Here is a 23,068-nt window from a genome sequence, read left to right as displayed (position 1 = left end):
TGCAAGTGATTTTCTGACAGTTTGTCACTCCAGTACAAGCCTGCAAGGACACTGGTAAAGGCCCAGTTTCTTGAAGACAAGCACTCTCAGGACTGCATGGAGGTCACCATTCTAGAATCATACACATCTAGTTATGACTGGATTGTCCAGATTTTCCACACTATAAATAAACCAAGTTCCTATAAAAAAAATTGGTGGTGCCACATAAAAACAGTGAAACAATGTCTCAAAAAACCATGATTTTTTTTTTTTTAATTAAAATCATAAAAAGTCAAGGTAAACTCTAGAATGGAGACACAAAAGCAGCCATCCAAAATATAGTACGGAATAAATAGGATAAGAAGCATGAAGCAGTAATATCTGCAGATAGCAATCAACAAGTCCATGGTATAGTAATGCAACAGTGCCAAATATTGATCATTCACACTTTTATAATACATACTTAATAGCAGTGGCGCTATCTGTGTGTCCTCACCCCAACGGGCGTTTCGCAAATCTTCGTGTCACAGTTCTAATTTGCTAATATTGTTATTTTTATTACATCTACTTTATATTGCGATAGGATTTTGGAGAATCGAATACCCTTTTAGTGACCACCAATATGCATTAAAACGGGGTAACCATTAAGGGTTTTGTTTATTCTGTGTCTGAAATATCTGAATAAAAAATGATTTAAAAAAATGTTATGTACCCCAAAATGGTACAAAAAAAATCAACTGGTCCCGCAAAAAATAGGCCATCATACAGCTTTGTTCAACAAAAAATAAAAACATGCCAGCTTTCAGAATATAGCGACAAAAAAACTGGTTGTTTTTTTTATATACAAAAACATTTTTAGCGCGTGATAGCAGAGAAACCTAAAAAACACCCACAATATAAATCTGGTATCAGGGCGGCCTGTGGGCAGGTCTTTCCTTGGTTTTTCTGGCCTAGAGCACCAAGATAAGACTGCCTACACTCCTGCCCCATTGCAGGCGCAGAAGATCAATTCAGACACTGCCCATAGACGGGGCGGACAGTGTTTGCGTAACCGCGCAATCGCACAGCGCATGTACGGGATTACAGTGCCGACCAGGTCAGTATGACGCTGATGGGAGTGGGGTGATAATATAATGAAGCGAGGAGGCAGTGATTTCTTCCGGGTACTGTACACCCCAGAGCCTGGAAGAAATCATTAACATAAAAAATGATAAATCAATTTCTCAATGTCTACAGCACAGCTATGAGGCGTATAGGTAAGACTGGTTTAACCAAAATTGGCTCTGTCACTAAGAGGTTAAAGGAGTGTCCATTTATTTTATACCCTTAATGAATATAGGCCTTCCTTGTATAAACGTGGGTGTTCTTACATGTTCGTAAATAGCGGCATACAATGCATTGTGTCAAATATAATGTGGACCCCCATGTCTTTGGAGGAATGCCTTTGTGTGTATACAAAGCCCCTCTGTTGTTCCTATGGCGGGCAGTATAATGTCATTTTGATACTTCAGTCTGTTCCTGGCATTGGCACTGAAGCAGATTACACCATCCAGGGCGCATTTAATTATACAGTTCCTTGTACGTTTCTTCCTACATATCATGCGGCCAGTGGTGAATGTTGATCTGACTAACGAAGCATAAGAGGAAGTAAATAGGTGGAGAACTGGACAGACAGAAAGGCCTTTGCAAAATCCAATATCGGCACCGATCAAGCCACAAAGGCCCTTCAGCGCCTTGAAGTACGCCTGAGACCTGTTGAGACATAGTGCTTAAGAGCAAAATTATACAGCACTTGTTCATAAGAGGCAAGAGGACAAGCTGTTTCCTGCAAAGATTAGCAGCCATCTACATGTGCCCTGAAGGATTTCTGTGATGTGCAAGCGTGGAAGAAGACGACCAAACGCCAAGTGAGGAGCTTTACAACCTCCCCCTAACAAAGTCTGCAGAGCAGGGGCCAAAGGTTGGAGATGAATGATAAGTACAACAACGGGATAGGTTCTGTGAAAGCGGAGATGATCCATTGACAGAAATGACTGTCTCTGCTGGGTGTTTCCTTCTCATGGTTTATTTCTACTCAGCTGCCATTTTTATCTTCCCTTTAGTTTACTCAACATGAAAATAGTCAGTGAATCTGTGTGTCCATCTATACCCACTATGTGAAGCACCCTTGTCGACCACATGGATCCATGCACAGTTTTGATAATTGATGTGTCGATGCCAGACAGTGGGCAAAGTGCATTGTGAATGAATTTAGGGAAAGAAGCATCTAGAGCTCCATAATGCTGTGCCCCATTCTGTGTGAACTGTGTTGTCCTTCCCGGTGGCACACTATTTCTGAGGTGGTGTACTCTAGCAGCAATGGTTTTAGGGGAGAAAATCTAGGCAATACCAAAATCTAATTAATATATTCTCATGGTGCTTTGGTCACTGTGGAAACGTGGCAAACTTGTTCAACTGTGTGTTCTATATAAGAAATCAAAATGGCCGTGGATGTACAGCCACCTCGTCATTTACTGCAGCCATGGCATCACACAGAGCATGGGAGGTGGAGCACTCCATACTTGATATAGGTGGATGAGGGATCCATAACAATCATGTCCTATACTAAATCACATCCTATATGAAGTACTGTTAATGTGTAAGATGACCATACCCCTTTCAATGTGTATTTCTATCTTATAAAGTTATGACATAGCCTGGGAATGAAATCCTCATTCACTTGAATGGAGCTGTGTTTTAGTTCCCCAGCACAAGTGCCACTGTAGAAGCTATGAAATAATGCCCTGGCCCCCTTCACTGTCCGGATGGATGGGGATCCCATGGGTGGACTTCCTCCCCCGCCAATCATAGTGATAGAATAACTTGACGTTATGTGGCCTACTGCGTACATTTTTGGCCGCATCAAAACAGCTTTGCAAGCCATCCCTTCTAGCCATATGGTTAACAAGCATTTTCCCCTGAAATGGCCTATGTAAATCTGTCATCAATGACCGTGAATTTTTAAAAAAGTTCTATTAAACTGTTTCTGAGTTAAATCTTCCAATGTGAAAGTTGGTGATAACCAATATTGGACATTACAGCAATCCTACATGGGTAGTCACTGGGCTTCTCTAAAGTCTAATATTGCTAATAGTCTTATGTAAGCTGCTACACAAACCCATATCGCCATCAGTACAGTGACAATAGAGGAACAGCAGCACATACGCGACTCCGCCAGTCCGGGCAGACTTCAGTCATCGCTCCTCTATCTGAATTCTGCTGTCATCTCTCCCGGTGACCTTGGGCATGTTGCTTTACAGTTTTTGCCTCAGGCAGTTCTCTTCTCCCGAGACTTGACAGATCCTGTGTACTGAGCTGAATAGCTATCCATAGCTATGTAGGAAAAAGAGGCTGATTTTCAGATTTTTTTTTTCCCAGCCTTTATAACATACATATGGGTGCAATATGAAGGTAACTGCCCCAAAACTCTGAAGAAAGTACATCTACTCCAAGTTCCGTCCACATGTGGGTACTGTTTAGCATTCTATTCACGGCCAATGAATAGGCAAATAGGGTTTGTTTTGTGCTGCCCAAACAGCATTAACCCATCGAGACATGGACTTCATGAGACCTATAACGGTGTCCTGCAGTATCCGGCACCATGGTATGAGCAGCAGACATGAACATTCCGAGGAGGGCTGAGGTCAGCACAGACACATTGATCAGTTTGCTGCGATCTTTCTAACATAGCCAGCGTTATTTATTTTATTTTTTTTAGTAATTTGTGTTATGCTGGGATCACACCAGATCGGATAGCCATTGCCGTCTTTAGTGCCAATAACATGGTTACTGGTTCACCAGTTGGTCTTCAAGGACTATTTTTGGCTCTATTCACTGCAGACCAGGAACACCCCTCAAAAGAAGATGCTGTGACTCTGTTGTTATTACAGTCTTGCCCACGATTGTCGTTAGAATCTTAGGCTTCCAACACATCGAGTTCTATCCTTGACATGTGCCATGGTCACACCAATCCATCAAAGCAGTTAAACTGCTGAGTTAGAAGTTGCAGCAAGATGCTGTGAAGTGGCCATGGTCATGGTCTTTACCGACTCTAGGTTTATTCAGGCCATTGGACAACATAGACGCAGTGGGCCCTTCTACCTTTTCGATTTTTCCTCATCGCCATCCAAGAGCTACTAGTTTTTATTTCTCAATTTACATAGCTGGATGAGAGGGTGTTTTTTTATTTGACGAGTAGTGGTTTTAAACGACATCATTCATTTGATCATATAATGTACTGAAAAAAAAAAAGGAAAACAATTCCATCATTGCTATTTTGAGCTTTGATTCTTTAAAAATTATATGTAAACTTATTGGTTGCCGAATTTGTATATACGCGTTTTCTTTTCTTCTATATTTTATTAGTTCGGACAGTTGTGCATGTGACAAATATGTACATCTTTTATTTTTTAAATTTTGATTTACTTTCCAGAAAAAGGAATACCTTGAACATATATATATATATATATATATATATATATATATATATATATATATATATATATATATATATATATGTGTGTGTGTATATATTTCAATCTGTTTTTTTTTTTTGTTTTTTTATTGGCCCCTTTATGGGACTTGATTGCCTCTGTAGAAAGCTGCAACATAGTGTTATTGGATATTTTATGCATTTGGATTGGGCTGTCATTCTTATTTTGGTACCAGCCCTCTTTATAGATTTCTTTAATTTAGGGTACTATTTCTTCACCAGACACATTACTGATGATCGGTTCAGCCTTTGACACACTGATTTGGTTCCAGCAGGTTCTCAACATTTGCAGTAATTTTTGTTGCACTTTGATTATTCCGCCATATTGTGTGTTTTGATTGCTTTATATACTGTATGTTGATTGCTATCTTTATACCTTATTGTGTATTTAAATATTATCATGGCAACTGGCTCTGGGATCCCATCGTCATGTCATTTTTAATTTTTTTTATACTCACTTGTTTGCTGTGTCAGTATTAATAGCATTGATTTATGATCTGTACATTAGCGCTGCGCTGGCACATATGATTCTATCTGTGATTTCATAGGACTGCAGGCTACCTGTAAAAATGACTGCAGTACAGATATGATGTGAAAATCTATCCCTTTGTTTCTTGCTGTGATGGTTGCACCAGGCCCGTCCATCATGTGTCTATGGCTGGGAGCTTTTAGTGCCCGCTCCACAGTCGTTTCTTCTCCCCATAAGCCCAGTCAGTGGCTTGCTAAAAGCAATTCTATTTTGAGAGCTTCTCGGATGAGCTTGCAGAGGATAAGAGTACTTAAACTATCTCGCACACATCAAAGCCGTGGAAGGCAGCAGGAATATATTAATACCTGAGCGCCACACTGAGGTGGCACGCAGGGCACATCCTGGAAGAGGAGAAGCAGATGCAATGAGTAACCTAATTACAAAGTTGAAGCTGGCTGGATCCGCTGAGTGTTCCTAGCCCAGAGTCTGTTCCCTGTATTTCCAACATATGCGACCAAAGCTTCCAATCCATAAAATGTTTTACAATTTTAAAAAGTCACTACTGATAAAAAAAATAATAATAATTTTTCGTGTTTGGTATGTGCTAACAGCAAAAATAAAATATTAATAACTTTCAGTATCGGAAGTTGGGACTTGTGATCTCAAGCTTGACAACCAGTCCAGTACATGCGCTAATGTTTACACAGGATGCCACTCTCTGACTGTTATTACAAGATGACCTCAATTATCAAATCCCTCCCTCCCCGTCTGCTTGTGTTTCCTCCAATGCATCCAAAGATATGTGAAGACTTATGAAACTTTCTTAAAAAAAACAAACAAACAAACGCTGTCTTTTCTGTTCATAGCAACCAAAGAGAAACTTTTATTTTATATTCTGCTCTCCAAAAATTATAGCTGCACTGTGATTGCTTTTTCCATTTTTATAAATTTGACTTATTTCTGCTTTATATAAGGGGCAGAGATATATTATGTGAGATGGTCTGAGGCTGGATCATAGGATACACTGAGATTGCTGTATACTTTCCATAGATACACCCGAGACTGCTGTATCCTTCACATGGATACACAACAGACTCTGCTGTAGATGCATCACTTAGGATACACTGAGATTCCTGTATACGTCACATAGATACACCGAGACTCTGCTGTATATGCATCACATAGGATACACTGAGATTGCTGTATACTTCTCATAGATACACCGAGACTCTGCTGTGTATGCATCACATAGGATACACTGAGATTGCTCTATACTTCACATAGATATACCAGGACTCTGCTGTATATACATCACATAGGATACACTGAGATTGTAACTATATACCTAACATAGGATACACTCGTACTGCTGTATATACGTCACATAGGATACACGGAGTTTGTACTATATACATCACATCTGAGACACTGGAACTGCTGTATATACATCTCATATGAGACCCTGACTATACTGTGTATACATCACATAGGATACACTGACATTGCTGTATACTTCACATAGATACAATGAGGCTCTGCTGTATCCTTCACATGGATACACAACAGACTTTGCTGTATATGCATCACATAGAATACACTGAGATTGTACTATATACATCACATCGGAGACACTGGGACTGCTGTATATAGATCACATATGATACACTGACTATACTGTGTATTCATCACATAGAATACACTGAGATTGCTGTATACTTCACAAAAATACACAAAGACTGCTGTATACTTCACATAAATACACAAACACTCTGCTGTATACTTCACATAGATACATAGACTCTGCTGTATACTTCACGTATATGCATAGACTCTGCTGTATACTTCACATAAATACACAAAGACTGCTGTATACTTCACATAAATACACAAAGACTGCTGTATACTTCACATAAATACACAAAGACTCTGCTATATACTTCACATAAATACACAGACTCTGCTGTCTACTTCACATAGATACATGGACTCTGCTGTATACTTCACATAGATACATAGACTCTGCTGTATACTTCACATAGATACATAGACTCTGCTGTATACTTCACATAGATACATAGACTCTGCTGTATACTTCACATAGATACATAGACTCTGCTGTATACTTCACATAGATACATAGACTCTGCTGTATACTTCACATAGATACATAGACTCTGCTGTATACTTCACGTAGATACATAGACTCTGCTGAATACTTTACATAGGATACTGAGGCTATTATATATACATCACATAGGAGACACTGAGAGTCCTGAGTATACATTATATAGGATACACTGGGACTCCACTTTCTACATTGCATAGGAAACACTGGGCATTTGTGGGTATTCCTAGTGGAGCAATTTTTTTTCCAACTGTTATCTTTGCTATTACAATGCACAAAACTATACCTGTAAGAAATACAGATTTGGTTATGCATATGCCTTACAATGTCATCCCATTTCTTTAATTTGCTGTTTAAAATGTATTTGTTTCCTTTTGTATCTTTGTGACGGGCAATACAGAAAAAATAATTCATTTTCATCTTTTTTTCCCCCAGACTAATGTGCCATGCAGTGATAATGTAGCATTTGATGTAGAGCGACTCACGAGGAGTCAACCAAGTTCACGGGGAACTGCACCAAGTGACCCAGTTGATGATGGATCTCTGATTCTGGAGTCCCTACGCTCTTCTGCAATATCACAGCTCCCACATGAGGGGGAGATCACTCCAAGGACAGGAGAAATTAACATTGCTGTCACAAGTAAGTCAGTACTAGACCTGTCTGCATTTACTGCTGTTAATATGCTGCCATATTTGTTACTGAGTCCTCAGAAGAGGACTATCAGGAATCCATTGGTGACCATATTGTGGTATGAATACGCTTAGTAGGAAATATTTCTACTTCAGAACAAGTAACACTCATATACAGAAAACAGATCTTCATCCAAAACTCATTTATGATCATGGGAGATCGACCTCTAGGACCACATCCGATGAATGAAGGAACTACAGTACTGGCGTAGTGCCACGTCCAACCTCTGGGACCTCCACCATTCCTGTGAATGAAGGAGCGTCAGAATGTTTGTAGTGCTACATCCAACCACTGTGGTATCAAATATTCCTGAGAATGAAGGAGCTTGAGTATTGGTGTAGTGCTACATCCAACATTTGGGACCTCCACCATTCCTGAAAATGAAGGTGCTCCAGCACTGGCGTAGTGCTATGTCCCTTTACTTTTTTCCTGTGCATCAGCGCCCTTACCCTTTTGCTTTGCAAATAACCTCAATACAAGCTGATCACAAAGTGTATTGCTGCTGTGATCTGTCGTAGTGTTTAATTTCACTGCAGCGCCACCAAATGGGGAATCAAACATTACACATTGGTCAACTTAAATTAACAGGTTTTATGTGTAATGCAAGACCAGACTGGTCCTCCGAAGCACAAGACACTTCTTAAAAGTCTGGCCAAGAAGTGAGGATCCGTTATGTCAATTCAGAATTCCATAATAAATCATACGATAATGAAATTGTTGTGTAGTCCAAGGGCAGCATTTTATGGTGGTATACGATAGTTCCGTTTAAAAATAGTACTGCCATTTCTTGGCTATTAGATAAAATACAATAACCTAGCAAGGACAGCTACTGCCGTAATCTTCTTTGTTGATTTCATGCATAGCAGTTCCTTGTCTGATTGCTAAAATGCCTGTTATACATCTGTATTTTTAACCCCTAACCACCTTTAATTTGCTTTATTTTAAAACACCCTGCTCTTCTCCTTATACAGATATTTCCTACATGTGCTTTTTTTTACGTTACTTTGTGTGACCTTTCGTTTCAAGGGAGTTGTAAGCGACATATTATCAAGAGTCTGGCCTTACAGTTCTTCCTTGTATCATCCCCACTAGGAACAAGACATCATCAAGGGGCCATGCGGCGGTCAATTAGCACAGTTCCTTTCATTGCAGCCCTCTGATGCAATCACGGTGAGAAAGGCGAGCACAGCACCGGCCCAGTTCTTCTGTCACCACCGGCCCGCATCTTGTAGATGACAATTCGTTTAAGATCAGTGATAGAAGCAGGGTGAGTGACAACAATACCTCCCCACAGCTTCTATCGTCGCCTAAACCAAATAGTCATCAGATGGCAACGCTGGTGTCACCGGCCCTGCTCTTATCATCACTGCCTGATGATGTCCTGTTGCAGAGAAACAAGCTGTGGGCTGGAGGTGACAGAAGAAGGATGCTGGCACTGCGCTCGCCTCTCCCACAGCTTCTATAACTGCGACTGATTCCAAATGTCATCAGAGTGCGGCGATGAAAGAAATGGTGGTAATGAACCATAGCATCTGTCCTTGATGATGTTCTGTTTCAGTCAGAGTGATAGAAGGGTATCACGTTTGAGACTCCCCTCAAACAAAATGTCACAGTAATGGTAGGGATTTTAATAATAAGACAAATTACAGCAGTGGTTATAGATAGATACTTATAAAGGGTATTACAGGTATTGGACAATCCCTTTATGCCCACTAAGATCATAACCTGCCGACATCGACTTGCTAATGTGTGTGGGGGACACGGACCATTGATTGTCAGAGGATTTAAAGGGGTTGTTCGGTATTTTAAAAAATTGATGGCCTATCCTAGTGATGGCGACGGTCGTGTGTACGGAAGAGCCGGCGGATGTGACTGCTAGCAGAACCATCTTTCAGTCAACAGCCATCTAATGTGTATGATGAACTTTCGTAGTCCAGTTTATAGATTAAAGTGGTTTTCCCACCAATAAAGTTAATTTTAATCAATAGATCTTGGAATAATAATAATTTCCACAATTGGATGTTTTTAAATAAAATGTTCCTGTGCTGAGATAATTCTTATAAATGTGTCCCTGCTATGTGCTGTGTAATGGCTGTGTCTGAGCGTACAGGAACATGGTCTGATCATACCACAGCTACTGGCCAGGGGAGGATGTAAAAGAGAGTATACAGACAGGACGGCACGGGATCACAGATGATTCTTTTTGTGAGGTAAAACATTCCCTGCCTGTTTTTAAAAAAATGTTTTACCTCAAAGAACTATATGTAATCCCATGCGGTAATGTCTGTATACTCTTTTTCTACTCCCCTGCCCAGGAGCTGCGGTATGATCAAAACCATGTTCCTGTACGGTCAGACACGGCCATTACACAGTACACAGCAGGGACACATTTATAAGATTATCTCCGCACAGGAACATTTTATTTAATTACATCCAATTGTGGAAATTATTATTCCAAGATCTACTGATTAATATGAACTTTGTTCGTGGGAAACCCCCTTTATCCAATAATCACAGCAAGTATTTGTGTCTACTTCTCATTGATCTGTATGCAGATAAGTTGGTCCAGTGACCCAGATCAGCGTCTTCTGCGCTGCCATGGTGGCCTGGTACAAAATACTAAAAGATGTATTCCAGTGTGTAATGGGACCTGTTTTGGGACTGGCTTTGTCGTGCTCTAAAACAATGGATTTAAATACAGTTAACATCAAGTAAACATTAATTTTATACTGGGAACTTAGAATCTCTCTATTATATACCAAATGTAATCTCGTATCTACACAAACCGGTGCTTGAAAAGCCATCATAACATCATTACATTTTGTATCATACACCACAGACATACATAACTGGTCTGATTAATTGTTATATTTAGCATTATTTTGCCACAGTCTGTAATTCACAAAGGACGTCATATGTTTTCATACAAGGTGCTTGGATCCAAAAACTGCAGTCTTTGGTGAAGGGTTGTACATGCCCCATGGATGTCATGCTCTTCTGCAATTAATGACGAAATTCCATCAATGTGAAATCCCTTACAGCAATTTGTGTAATTATTAGACATTATTTTGATAACTGGAGATGACTTTACATGTCTGCATTATTCACACAACAGCCCTGATGTATTTTTATTTAAAATTGTGTTTTGGTGTTCCTCTGTTATTTCTACTAGAAACCAATGAAAAAAAAATCAACCACTGGGTGTCATTTTTCCATTTGTCAATAGGCTGTGCTACAGTAGAGGGTGTGCCACAGTAGAGGGTGTGCCACAGTATAAGGGTGTGCCACAGTATAGGGTGTGCCACAGTATGAGGGTGTGCCACAGTATAAGGGTGTGCCACAGTATAAGGGTGTGCCACAGTATAAGGGTGTGCCACAGTATAAGGGTGTGCCACAGTATAAGGGTGTGCCACAGTAGAGGGTGTGCCACAGTATAAGGGTGTGCCACAGTATAAGGGTGTGCCACAGTATAGGGTGTGCCACAGTATAAGCGTGTGCCACAGTATAGGGTGTGCCACAGTATAAGGGTGTGCCGCAGTATAAGGGTGTGCCGCAGTATAAGGGTGTGCCACAGTATAAGGGTGTGCCGCAGTAGAGGGTGTGCCACAGTAGAGGGTGTGCCACAGTAGAGGGTGTGCCACAGTATAAGGGTGTGCCACAGTATAGGGTGTGCCACAGTATAAGGGTGTGCCACAGTATAAGGGTGTGCCACAGTATAAGGGTGTGCCACAGTATAAGGGTGTGCCACAGTATAAGGGTGTGCCAAGTATAAGGGTGTGCCACAGTATAAGGGTGTGCCACAGTATAAGGGTGTGCCACAGTATAAGGGTGTGCCACAGTATAAGGGTGTGCCACAGTATAAGGGTGTGCTACAGTATAAGGGTGTGCCACCGTATCAGACTGCATAGTGACAAAAACCATTAATAATGGGAAGGTTTACCTACATTTGGCAATTTATTCATACTTTTCCAGAAGGTAGTAAGAAGGTGATGTAAACATTTTCTACAACAGGCATGTCATTAAAGGGGTATTTCCATTTCCAAGATCCTATCCCAATATATTGTGGACATAATATTAATATTAGCAAATACCTCTAATTAGAAATGTAGTATAGTTTTTCTGTTTTGCTATGTCTCTTTCCTCAAGTGCAGGGCATTGCAGGACCTTAGGGTTCCATGGTTGCGACCACTAGCAACTAGCTAACTGTAACTATATCCGTGGTCGTAACCATGGATACCTAAGGTCCTGCAATACCTGCACATGAGGAAAGAGCCATAGCTAAACAGAAAAACTATATTACTTTTCTAATTGGAGGCATTTGTTAATATTAGTATTATTACACCCACTACATATTGGGATTTGGTCTTGAGGTTGGAAATACTCCTTTAAAGTTTGAAGGTTCTCTTTCAGTATTTAGGTTGAACTCATGCTGCTGGGTATATAGAAAATACTCGTGCGACCTCTTAAGACCCAAATTTAGCCAAATCCGAAATTGTCCTTATGAACTTCTTAAAAGAGTTTTCCACTCTGCTGACGAGGCTGGTTACAGCTTATCGGTGGAGTTGCCGGGTGTCAGACCCCCATCCATCTGATATTAATGATCTATCCTAAGAATAGGCCAGGAAAATATCCTAGTAGAGGAGAAACCCTTTAAAATCTGCTTCTGGCTACAGAAGAAGCTTGTGCTAGCATGGCAGACCCATATCTCCTGTGACTGTACGGCACATCTACTTACTGTCACTGCAATAAATGGGAACCATCAACGGAGGCGATTAAAAAGTGGATTTATTATGATGTGTGTAAATGTTCGAAGCATCATAGACTGTAAATTATTTCCAAGTTCCTAATTCTTAATTTTTATCGCTTTTAACACTAGTAGAGAAATTGATGGCACTGCAGAGCTTCCATTGTGGAAATTATAGATGAGTTATGTGCTAATGAGTGATTATCGTCAGCGATCCATCCTGCCTCAAATACAAAAATGGAAGATACATCATGTTTTATTTTGTGATATGCCTTATAGCAGAATGGTCTGAAGAGCAGTTTCCATGCTGGGGCTATAAAGCTTTGCAAAACTCCACTTGTCAGGTCATGCTAGGCGTTGTAACTGTGCTGTAGATTGAAGGGAACCCATGCAGTACTTATCGTTTTATTATTTCCTCTGCAGTATATCCACTAAAAACTCCCATCATTCATCATTCATCTGGTTGCTATCTCCACCGGTTCTCCCGTAAGAAGGAACACTCCTGTGTTCTCTGATGGAGCCACTGACAGACTCCTCCATCGGCGGTTTATATCTCAGAGAACAAAAGGATCGACGGTCCGAAATCAGACATGCCAGCTCCTTATCTCCCCCAACAGTCATCTGTCAGGAGTCTACACATATATTAGACTGTTGGCCAAACTCATCGATATCTAGAGGTTCTGTTGACTTGTGTGTAAGGGGGCCTTAAGCTTTCCCTATCCATAACAGTGGATTTCAGGGTGTTGGAGAAATCGGACAAAGACCATTTTATGAAATCTCTGCTTGTTCAGAGCTTGAGTGTCCAGTGGGCGGTTTTACTCAGTGATTGACAGCCTTCCCTGTAGGACTGTGCACACAGCGATAGCACTTTGTTACCATTTTTGTAAAAGTGATCACAACCTGCTGCCATATTTGTTGTCACCGTTGAATGAACTGCTCAGTTAATTGTCAGTTTGTTAGGCCGCTTTCACAGATTCGTGTTTCGCAGGCTGCACTCCTCTGCAATCCAGACACCGGTCACGGGTCTCCTGTCCCAAACTATATGCCCACAATGGTACAAAGTTAAGGTCTGGAGACCCTCCGTCAGTCCGTGCATCGGGGTCAGAGACACAGATCATAAAATACTGATACGTGAAACTTGCGTTATTGATAAAACATGAAGACAAAAACACTAGGTCCACTGGTTAAACTTGGCAACTAATTTCCTGCTGCCCTGCTTGCAAAAACGCCGCAGAAAAACATAAAAACGTTGAGAATTTAATGATGATCTAGATGTGGATTCTACAGATACGTTGGGTTTTCTGATAAAATTAAATGGAATATTTGATGTCCCATTCACTTGTTTTGGAACAAAAAAAAAACTGCTTTGATTGCTGCCACTATCTCAGGAAAAAAATCCACAGCAAGAATGAGTAAATAAATTCTTCTTGCAAATTCAGCAACAAAAGGACAGATTACTGTCTATGAATGACAGTGTGCTAATCCATGTGTGGATCCATGGTATGTCCTCTACAGAAACCTGAGTGTCCGACACAGATCTCCGCAACGGATCCTCTTGTAAAATATCCTAGGCAGATCTGAAATGTGTGAAAGTCCACTATGCCGATGTTCACATCCACATGGTAAATGCCAACCGATGTGATGGTCACTCAGGTTCTTCCACCATATGCCGATGGCATATTGATGGCTCAATCTCAAGAGTCAGATGTAAGCCGAGGCTTCGGAAAGGAAACCTTATTCCCAAGTATTGACTGCTGCTGTAACTTCTGCTTTCTGCTAGTATATAGCCAATTTACAGTTTGAGTAATAGAATACAATTATAATGTATTTTTTCGTTTGTTCTTTTTTTATGCGGAATGAAACATGGCTCTAATTAATTGATAGTGCCTCAAACTACGTTCTCTTGGGTTGACCAAATTATGAAAGACATACTTGGTAGTAATTTTCCTTACATATTAAAGCCACTCTCCAGTCTAAAATGAGAATATATATAACGTGTATATATACTGTATATATATATATATATATATATATATATATATATATATCTATCTATCTATCTATCTATCTATATATATATACGGTATATCTCAACCTACCTGTTGCCCTCCTCGGAAACAATAGTGGCGGCATTGTAGATTTTTTGTCCATGTCCAAAATAGCCTCATCGAGCAAGTTCTGAAAAGTTTGAGATGCACTCTCATCGACCATTCACTGCCATTGTCATTGACACTGATCCTGTCAGAGGGAAATAAAAGGAGGTTTTCAGACTTGGGAACGCTCTTCTTGAGACTGAGACAGACATTTTGAAAAGAAGTAGTCGAAGAACTGGAATTCTACAACTATGGTACCACTGTACCCAAGTGGGACACTAGGTCGGGTGACATAACATTTATGAGTAACATCAGTTTTCATTGTAAACTGCAGGGGTAGTTTAAAGGAAAACTGTCACCAGATTTTTACTATGTTATCTGAGAGCAGTATAATGTAGAGGTTTAGACCCTGATTCCAGCATTGCTACTTGTTGGTCTGCAGCATTTTGATACAATCACTGTTTTCTCTGTTGCTGATCTAGCAGTGCTCAGAATGCTGAGCCCTTTGTATCCCCGCCCACACCACTGATTGGCAGCTTTCTGTGTACACTGTATATTGACAGAAAGCTGCTAATCAGTAGTGTGGGCGGGGTTGGACCAGGAGGCACGAGGCAGCTAGTCCTCTTTTGATCTCGTGCTGATAAAACACTGATTGTATTGAAACAGCAACACATAGCCCAGTACATGACACATTGCTGGAATTAGGCTGGAAGCCCCTACATTATGCTGCTCTCAGATTACATGGCAAACTGCTGACAGATTTTCTTTAAGTATCCTGTGTATGTGTGATAAAATATCCAAAGCTTCTATCCTCATGTCTACTTCCCACTTGATAAGATACAGAATATGTGTTTGCTTGTTTCATTAAATGGAATAACCTTGTGTCTACTAAGAAAAGATCATGTCGGCCCGTGTTCTGTGCACTGTTCCCTGCTCGTCTCCACTTACTGATCTCCACACTCGCCATTATTCCATCTATCCTGGCTCTCACTGTTGTCCTTTCTGCGTACAATTCCTGCTAATTGTGCTTTTTTCTTTCTCCTACAAGTAACTTTACTAATCTCCGCTTTCCATCCTTGCCAGTCGGCTCAGTCCTATGGCGTGGCCCCCAAAAGCCACCCCTTCTTCTTTTCCCCTTCAGCCTTTGGGCATGGGAGTGATGTGTTGGCCTTGCTGCTGAAATTGCTGTCGAGAGTGACTCCCTCCCATTTCCTTTGTCAACAGAAGAATGGTTCATTATTGCCAGTTTTGGCCTCCTCAGCGCCCTCACACTGTGCTACATGATCATCAAAGCCACCGCCAACTTGTACGCCACAGAGTAAGTAACAATGTCTTTCTGTCTTATAAGCATGCTGTTTGTTGCAAAGACGCCTCTGTTCATTTACGAAGCCGCCAGGATCTCACAGTGTCGCCCATTCACACCATCCTGCTTCTAGTTGTCTGCATTCTGTTATCAGTAACATGGGTCATCTGGAAGGAAAGGACTAGTTGCCAAGGTTGACGTTTAGCCCTTAAAACAGGTGGCCTTTACAAACCAATGTCACTGATTCCTTTCGAGAAAAGCCGAAGTTGCGATGAGAATCAAGAAACGGTTTTCTTTCTTGTGTTCCTGAACTTCTATCGTGGTCGATAAGGCCCATTCACATTGTAAGATTATTGTGAACGAGCGTTTCTGGGAACAAGTTCCATGATTATTATGCAGTCTAAACATTTCTTCAGGTGAAATGATCTTTCAGTTTGCCTAAAACGTCATCGTTCTCAGCAACGCAACGTCCATCGTAGACAAGATTGAGAAAAATGGCCGTCTGTGTTGCCGAATATGGGTCGGCCTGTGTAACCAGGCTATGAAATGAGCGCACCAGCAAACATTGCGTATCGCACAGTGTGAATGGACCCTTACAGCAACCCCCTGTCAGAGTCCGGTATTCCTTCCATTGCACTGGATGATGAAAACATTACTGAGTGTACTCATGCACAAAATTATGAGTAGCACAATTTAATATTAAATGGTTATTTCACATTGGAAAAATAGGAATGAACTGAAAGGGAACTAGACATAGGGACTATATTATATAGCTCTGTGTAATTACAATTGCTCATTTTGCCTTTCTACCCAGATAATTCTTCTCTTTTCTCTGCTCTATGTGGCATCAGGAAGTCACTTTTCCCTGCAGAAATCATGGCTCTCTTTTAAGGGGTTGTCCACTACTAGCACAAAAAAAAGAAGATTGATTCCAGCTCCAAAAAAATGTTTGAATAAAATTTGATCCTTTATTGGTACATGTTAAAAGCATAGGCTGCAAAGCTCTCCATAACACATCGGGAAACGAGCTACGCGTTTCGATCTATACAGATCTTTGTCAGAGCTACATAGACACAGACACGTCAACGTTATAAGACTACCACCGACCAATAAGCATGAGATACAAAATCATGTGACTTAAGGTCCTCCTAGTGCAATATATACTTTATATTACTTAATATTTTGTTTTCACACTACTAGCACAACCCTTTGTTGATGAAAATGTTAGCCCCCCCCAAAAAAAAAATAAAAAAGCTTAAACTAACCTCCGGCGCCATTCCCTCGTTGTCGGCAATTGCTCTCCCCAGGGCACCCATCAGTGCTGGCGTCCCTGTCCCTGCCTTCGGACAAATCAAATATGAAGAGGAAGTCCGAGATCAACTGCAGCCCTGAGAGCGACTGCCAGCACCTCAGGAATAGCGCCGACACGGGAGGTAAGTATAAGTTTTATTATTTTATAGGGGCCAAGCGAGGGGTATGAGAAGAAGTTGTCCAAGTAGTGGACAACTTCTTTAACTCTTGACCCCGCTACTCCTCTCCCCTGACATTGACTTTTAAAGTGATGACTCATGAGTAGTGTTGAGCGATACCTTCCGATACTCAAAGGTATCGGTATCGGATGGTATCGGCCGATATCCAAAAAGTATCGGATATCGCCAATACCGATACCCGATACCAATGGAACACAAGTATCGGAAGGTATCCAGGAGAGGAATTTGACCTCCTGTTTCTGCGTAGAGCTTAGGAGGATTCAGCTGGTCAGGTTTCAATCACGTGATGTCATAGACCTAATGGAAAAGAGAAGGATTAGCTGGGGAGAAAGGCAAAATGAGCAATTGTAAGTACACAGTGCTATATAATATGATGATTGCAATATATTAATACGATGGGATGAGGAGTGCTTCTTTAAAGCTAGTTGCCTTACATAGCAGAACCAAAAACCGCAAGGGTTTTAGTCTTAATTTTAGGTAAGTGAAAGGAAGTTATATGTGTTGAGATCATGAAAGAAACCAAATATACCTTAAAGGGGTTCTCCACTTTGGGAAATGCGCAAAAAAGTTCCTGGACAATAAGTTTAATGCAAAATGTCCCCCCTATCATCAGGAACCCTAGGGAGTATATCTTGGGGTAAGTGCTCAGATTTCCTATAGCTCCACCATAGGGAATATTAAGCATTCGGCAGTGAATGCAGGACAGGACCGGTCCTCAGAGGAGAGAGTCTGTAACTTCTCTCCACACTTGTCAAGAAATTAGGGTCTTGAACAGAGGAACCCCACTATTATCTCTGTTTCCTGGTAGGATTTTTGAAAATGGGTTTTCTTAACCAGACAACCCCTTTTAATTTAGACACATGGGGCCCAATTCATCAAGACTGGCATAGTTCACACTGGTCTTGGTGAGGAGATGTGCTGGATTCAGATGCTCTTTATGGAGCAGAATGCCTCTTCATGAATCAGGAGCGCTGGACGAGTGGCATACACAGCAGTCTGTGCCTCGCTACGAATCCTACTCCAGTCCCTGCTGGAGTAAGATTTATGGTTAATGAATGCTCTTCATGAATTTAAAGCGTTGGTCGCCACGCCGCCTGCTGTTGGTGATGGTAGAAAATGGGTTAAAAAAGCCAAAAGACACAACATTTTGACACAGCCTCTAATTGCAGCCAAATTATGCAGCATTTTACCCCAGAATATTGGCATAAAAGCTTTAATGAATTGGGTCCATAATCTCCAACCCAAAGATTTAAGAGCTTATATGTGGCCAATCCCGTTGACCCCCAAAAAATAATATGGTACCTGGTCTTCTCTAATCTTTCGAGACTGAAGACCATGCAAGAATCAAAGACCACATCTATCCTCTGCAAGGGAAATCTGATTCCCCTAGGCTCTTAGGAGTCTCAACCAGATCTCTACCGAAGGTGCCGCCACAATGTTGTAGGGGACTTCTTATGACCACACACAACCCACCCGCTGGACTTTTTGGTTTTACATCCCACCAGCTAATAAATAAGGGGCATTCCGGCCATGAATATGTATAAGGATCTACAGTATTGTAGATTGGTGGGCGATTGGCCATACCATGTGTGGTGAACAAGCCACCGTTGGGGTCCCAGTGATCAGGCCTAACCGATCTATCCTGCCATATGGTTAGGCAATGTATGCAGATTGGGAATTGGTTTAGTCTGGCTCCTTTGGGCACAGCCTCACCCTTTCAGATGCTTGGCATGTTATTCGCCCCCTTGTTTTCTTATCCAAAGCAAAAGTGTTAAACATTTCCAGAGCGAATAGGGTCCTAAATGCTATGATATTATCTTACATGTACATTTTCTATTCATTCCTATAAATGCTGGCAGGAAATATTGCCGCTACTTAAAATCCATTTTTCTGAAACCCGCCTGCTACACGACTGCGTTCCTAAGAATGTTCTCATTGAGGATAATAATGAATGCATGTACGCTTTCTACATTAATGCCCCCTCCCTTGTGGCATCTCCATGGCTTCATTTTCCTCAGTGTCTGTCATTTCTGAGTTATGATCCTTGCTGCCCGCGAGTCCATCAGACCTATTATATTGCAGGATCAATACTTTGCACTGAATAAGATCTTTGTGAGTGCCTGCGCTGTAATGAAATGAGCTGTCCATATGGATAAGAGCCGCGCTCTCAGGACGGCCATGTTAGTGTATCACTAGCGTTAAATATGCCAGAGAGAGGTTTTATTTTTTTTAATTGCCTGCAGGCTTCTATGATCATTTTTAAGGTGCACCTGACACGCAGACACATTCTGACACGGTCTGATTTTTAACGGACGCCAAATAAAATGTCCACCTCTTCTTTAAGCCGATTGCAAATTCAAGTGTGATTGTGGAAAGTGGCATTTAGATCACAGCCACAAAAAACGAAGCCATTGGGTACGGATCCGTAATACAGCACCCCGGCGTCCTGTAAGCCCAGGCTCTACACTTGTGTGCCACTGATTTTATGCGAATATGGCACTTCCAGGGCACAGGACGAGACACAGGAGTGCCCAATACTGCAGGAGGAGTCCGAACACAATGCATTGGCAGGAGACCCATTGTTCCTTAATATCATTCTTACTAGAACTTCTGCCTTTTACATTTAGGAAGATTCTGAAAATTATCCGAAAGAGCCATGTGGTCATTAATAGGGGTTGTCTGCCCCGAAAAACACATTTAAAAAAAAAAAAGATACAGAATGTTCTAAAATATAATAGAGTATGCTAACTTTATTGATTTCCTGATGCTTCATTCCCACCACTGCCAGCGTGTGTACATCCTGTTCTATCTAGACGGACAGACATGTGATCGCTGCAGCCAATCCACCCCTGCGCTCTGCCAGCGTGTGTACATCCTGTTCTAGATGGACAGATATGATCGCTGCAGCCAATCCACCCCTGCCCTCTGCCAGCGTGTGTACATCCTGTTCTAGATGGACAGATATGATCGCTGCAGCCAATCCACCGCTGCATACTGTCAGCGTGTGTACATCCTGTTCTAGATGGACAGATATGATCGCTGCAGTCAATCCACCACTGCTCACTGCCAGCGTGTGTACATCCTGTTCTAGATGGACAGATATGATCGCTGCAGCCAATCCACCGCTGCCCACTGCCAGCGTGTGTACATCCTGTTCTAGATGGACAGATATGATCGCTGCAGCCAATCCACTGCTGCCCACTGCCAGCGTGTGTACATCCTGTTCTAGATGGACAGATATGATCACTGCAGCCAATCCACCCCTGCCCGCTGCCAGCGTGTGTACATCCTGTTCTAGATGGACAGATATGATTGCTGCAGCCAATCCACCCATGCCCGCTGCCAGCGTGTGTACATCCTGTTCTAGATGGACAGATATGATCGCTGCAGCCAATCCACCCCTGCCCGCTGCCAGCGTGTGTACATCCTGTTCTAGATGGACAGATATGATCGCTGCAGCCAATCCACCCCTGCCCGCTGCCAGCGTGTGTACATCCTGTTCTAGATGGACAGATATGATCGCTGCAGCCAATCCACCCCTGCCCTCTGCCAGCGTGTGTACATCCTGTTCTAGATGGACAGATATGATCGCTGCTGCCAATTCACCGCTGCCCGCTGCCAGCGTGTGTACATCCTGTTCTATCTAGACGGACAGACATGTGATCGCTGCAGCCAATCCACCCCTGCCCGCTGCCAGCGTGTGTACATCCTGTTCTAGATGGACAGATATGATCGCTGCAGCCAATCCACCCATGCCCGCTGCCAGCGTGTGTACATCCTGTTCTAGATGGACAGATATGATCGCTGCAGCCAATCCACCCCTGCCCGCTGCCAGCGTGTGTACATCCTGTTCTAGATGGACAGATATGATCGCTGCAGCCAATCCACCCCTGCCCTCTGCCAGCGTGTGTACATCCTGTTCTAGATGGACAGATATGATCGCTGCTGCCAATTCACCGCTGCCCGCTGCCAGCGTGTGTACATCCTGTTCTATCTAGACGGACAGACATGTGATCGCTGCAGCCAATCCACCCCTGCCCTCTGCCAGCGTGTGTACATCCTGTTCTAGATGGACAGATATGATCGCTGCAGCCAATCCACCCCTGCCCTCTGCCAGAGTGTGTACATCCTGTTCTATCTAGATGGACAGATATGATCGCTGCAGCCAATCCACCCCTGCCCTCTGCCAACGTGTGTACATCCTGTTCTAGATGGACAGATATGATCGCTGCAGCCAATCTACCCCTGCCCTCTGCCAGCGTGTGTACATCGTGTTCTAGATGGACAGATATGATCGCTGCAGCCAATCCACCCCTGCCCGCTGCCAGAGTGTGTACATCCTGTTCTAGACGGACAAATGTGATCGCTGCAGCCAATCCACCCCTGCCCGCTGCCAGCGTGTGTACATCCTGTCCTAGACGGACAAATGTGATCGCTGCAGCCAATCCACCGCTGCCAGCATGTGTACATCCTGTTCTAGACGGACAGACATGTGATCGCTGCATCCAATCCACCGCTGCCGCCAATCCACCACTGCCAGCGTGTGTACATCCTGTTCTAGACGGACAGACATGATCGCTGCAGCCAATACACCCCTGCCAGCGTGTGTACATCCTGTTCTAGACAGATGTGATCGCTGCAGCCAATACACCCCTGCCAGCGTGTGTACATCCTGTTCTAGACAGATGTGATCACTGCAGTCAATCCACCCCTGCCCTCTGCCAACGTGTGTACATCCTGTTCTAGATGGACAGATATGATCGCTGCAGCCAATCCACCCCTGCCCGCTGCCAGAGTGTGTACATCCTGTTCTAGACGGACAAATGTGATCGCTGCAGCCAATCCACCGCTGCCAGCATGTGTACATCCTGTCCTAGACGGACAAATGTGATCGCTGTAGCCAATCCACCGCTGCCAGCATGTGTACATCCTGTTCTAGACGGACAGACATGTGATCCCTGCAGCCAATCCACCGCTGCTGCCAATCCACCGCTGCCAGAGTGTGTACATCCTGTTCTAGACGGACAAATGTGATCGCTGCAGCCAATCCACCGCTGCCAGCATGTGTACATCCTGTTCTAGACGGACAGACATGTGATCCCTGCAGCCAATCCACCGCTGCTGCCAATCCACCGCTGCCAGCGTGTGTACATCCTGTTCTAGACGGACAGACATGATCGCTGCAGCCAATACACCCCTGCCAGCATTTGTACATCCTGTTCTAGACAGATGTGATCGCTGCAGCCAATACACCCCTGCCAGCGTGTGTACATCCTGTTCTAGACAGACATGATCGCTGCAGCCAATACACCCCTGCCAGCGTGTGTACATCCTGTTCTAGACAGACATGATCGCTGCAGCCAATACACCCCTGCCAGCGTGTGTACATCCTGTTCTAGACAGAGGTGATCGCTGCAGCCAATCCACCGCTGCCAGCGTGTGTACATCCTGTTTTAGGTGGACAGATGTGATCGCTGCAGCCAATCGCTTGCCATATTGTTGACATGTTGGTCATTGTTGCACTTTCTTTCCTGTTCAGCCAGGGCAGGAAGTACTGAGGCTGGTGGAGGACCTCTGCAGCGTTGGAATAAGAGCTTAAAGGGAATGTGCCACCAGGTTTTCGCTATGTAATCTGAGAGCAAC

General features: G+C 42.8%; 1 protein-coding gene across 2 annotated transcripts in view; it reads left to right on the top strand.

The window, feature by feature from the left end:
* The window catches only part of RNF130 (ring finger protein 130), a 253,531-nt gene that overhangs the window by 177,364 nt on the left and 53,099 nt on the right, over positions 1–23,068 (top strand). The window contains exons 7-8 of one of the 2 annotated variants that reach the window (XM_077266307.1): positions 7,540–7,744; positions 15,857–15,950. In XM_077266307.1, coding sequence (XP_077122422.1) covers positions 7,540–7,744; positions 15,857–15,950 — 299 coding nt within the window. The remainder of the gene's footprint in view (positions 1–7,539; positions 7,745–15,856; positions 15,951–23,068) is intronic. The other variant, XR_013215887.1, reaches the window with a different exon arrangement.

Source organism: Ranitomeya variabilis, chromosome 5 (assembly GCF_051348905.1).
Source record: "Ranitomeya variabilis isolate aRanVar5 chromosome 5, aRanVar5.hap1, whole genome shotgun sequence".
Taxonomy (NCBI): domain Eukaryota; kingdom Metazoa; phylum Chordata; class Amphibia; order Anura; family Dendrobatidae; genus Ranitomeya; species Ranitomeya variabilis.
This window is presented reverse-complemented; position numbering and strand designations above follow the sequence as displayed.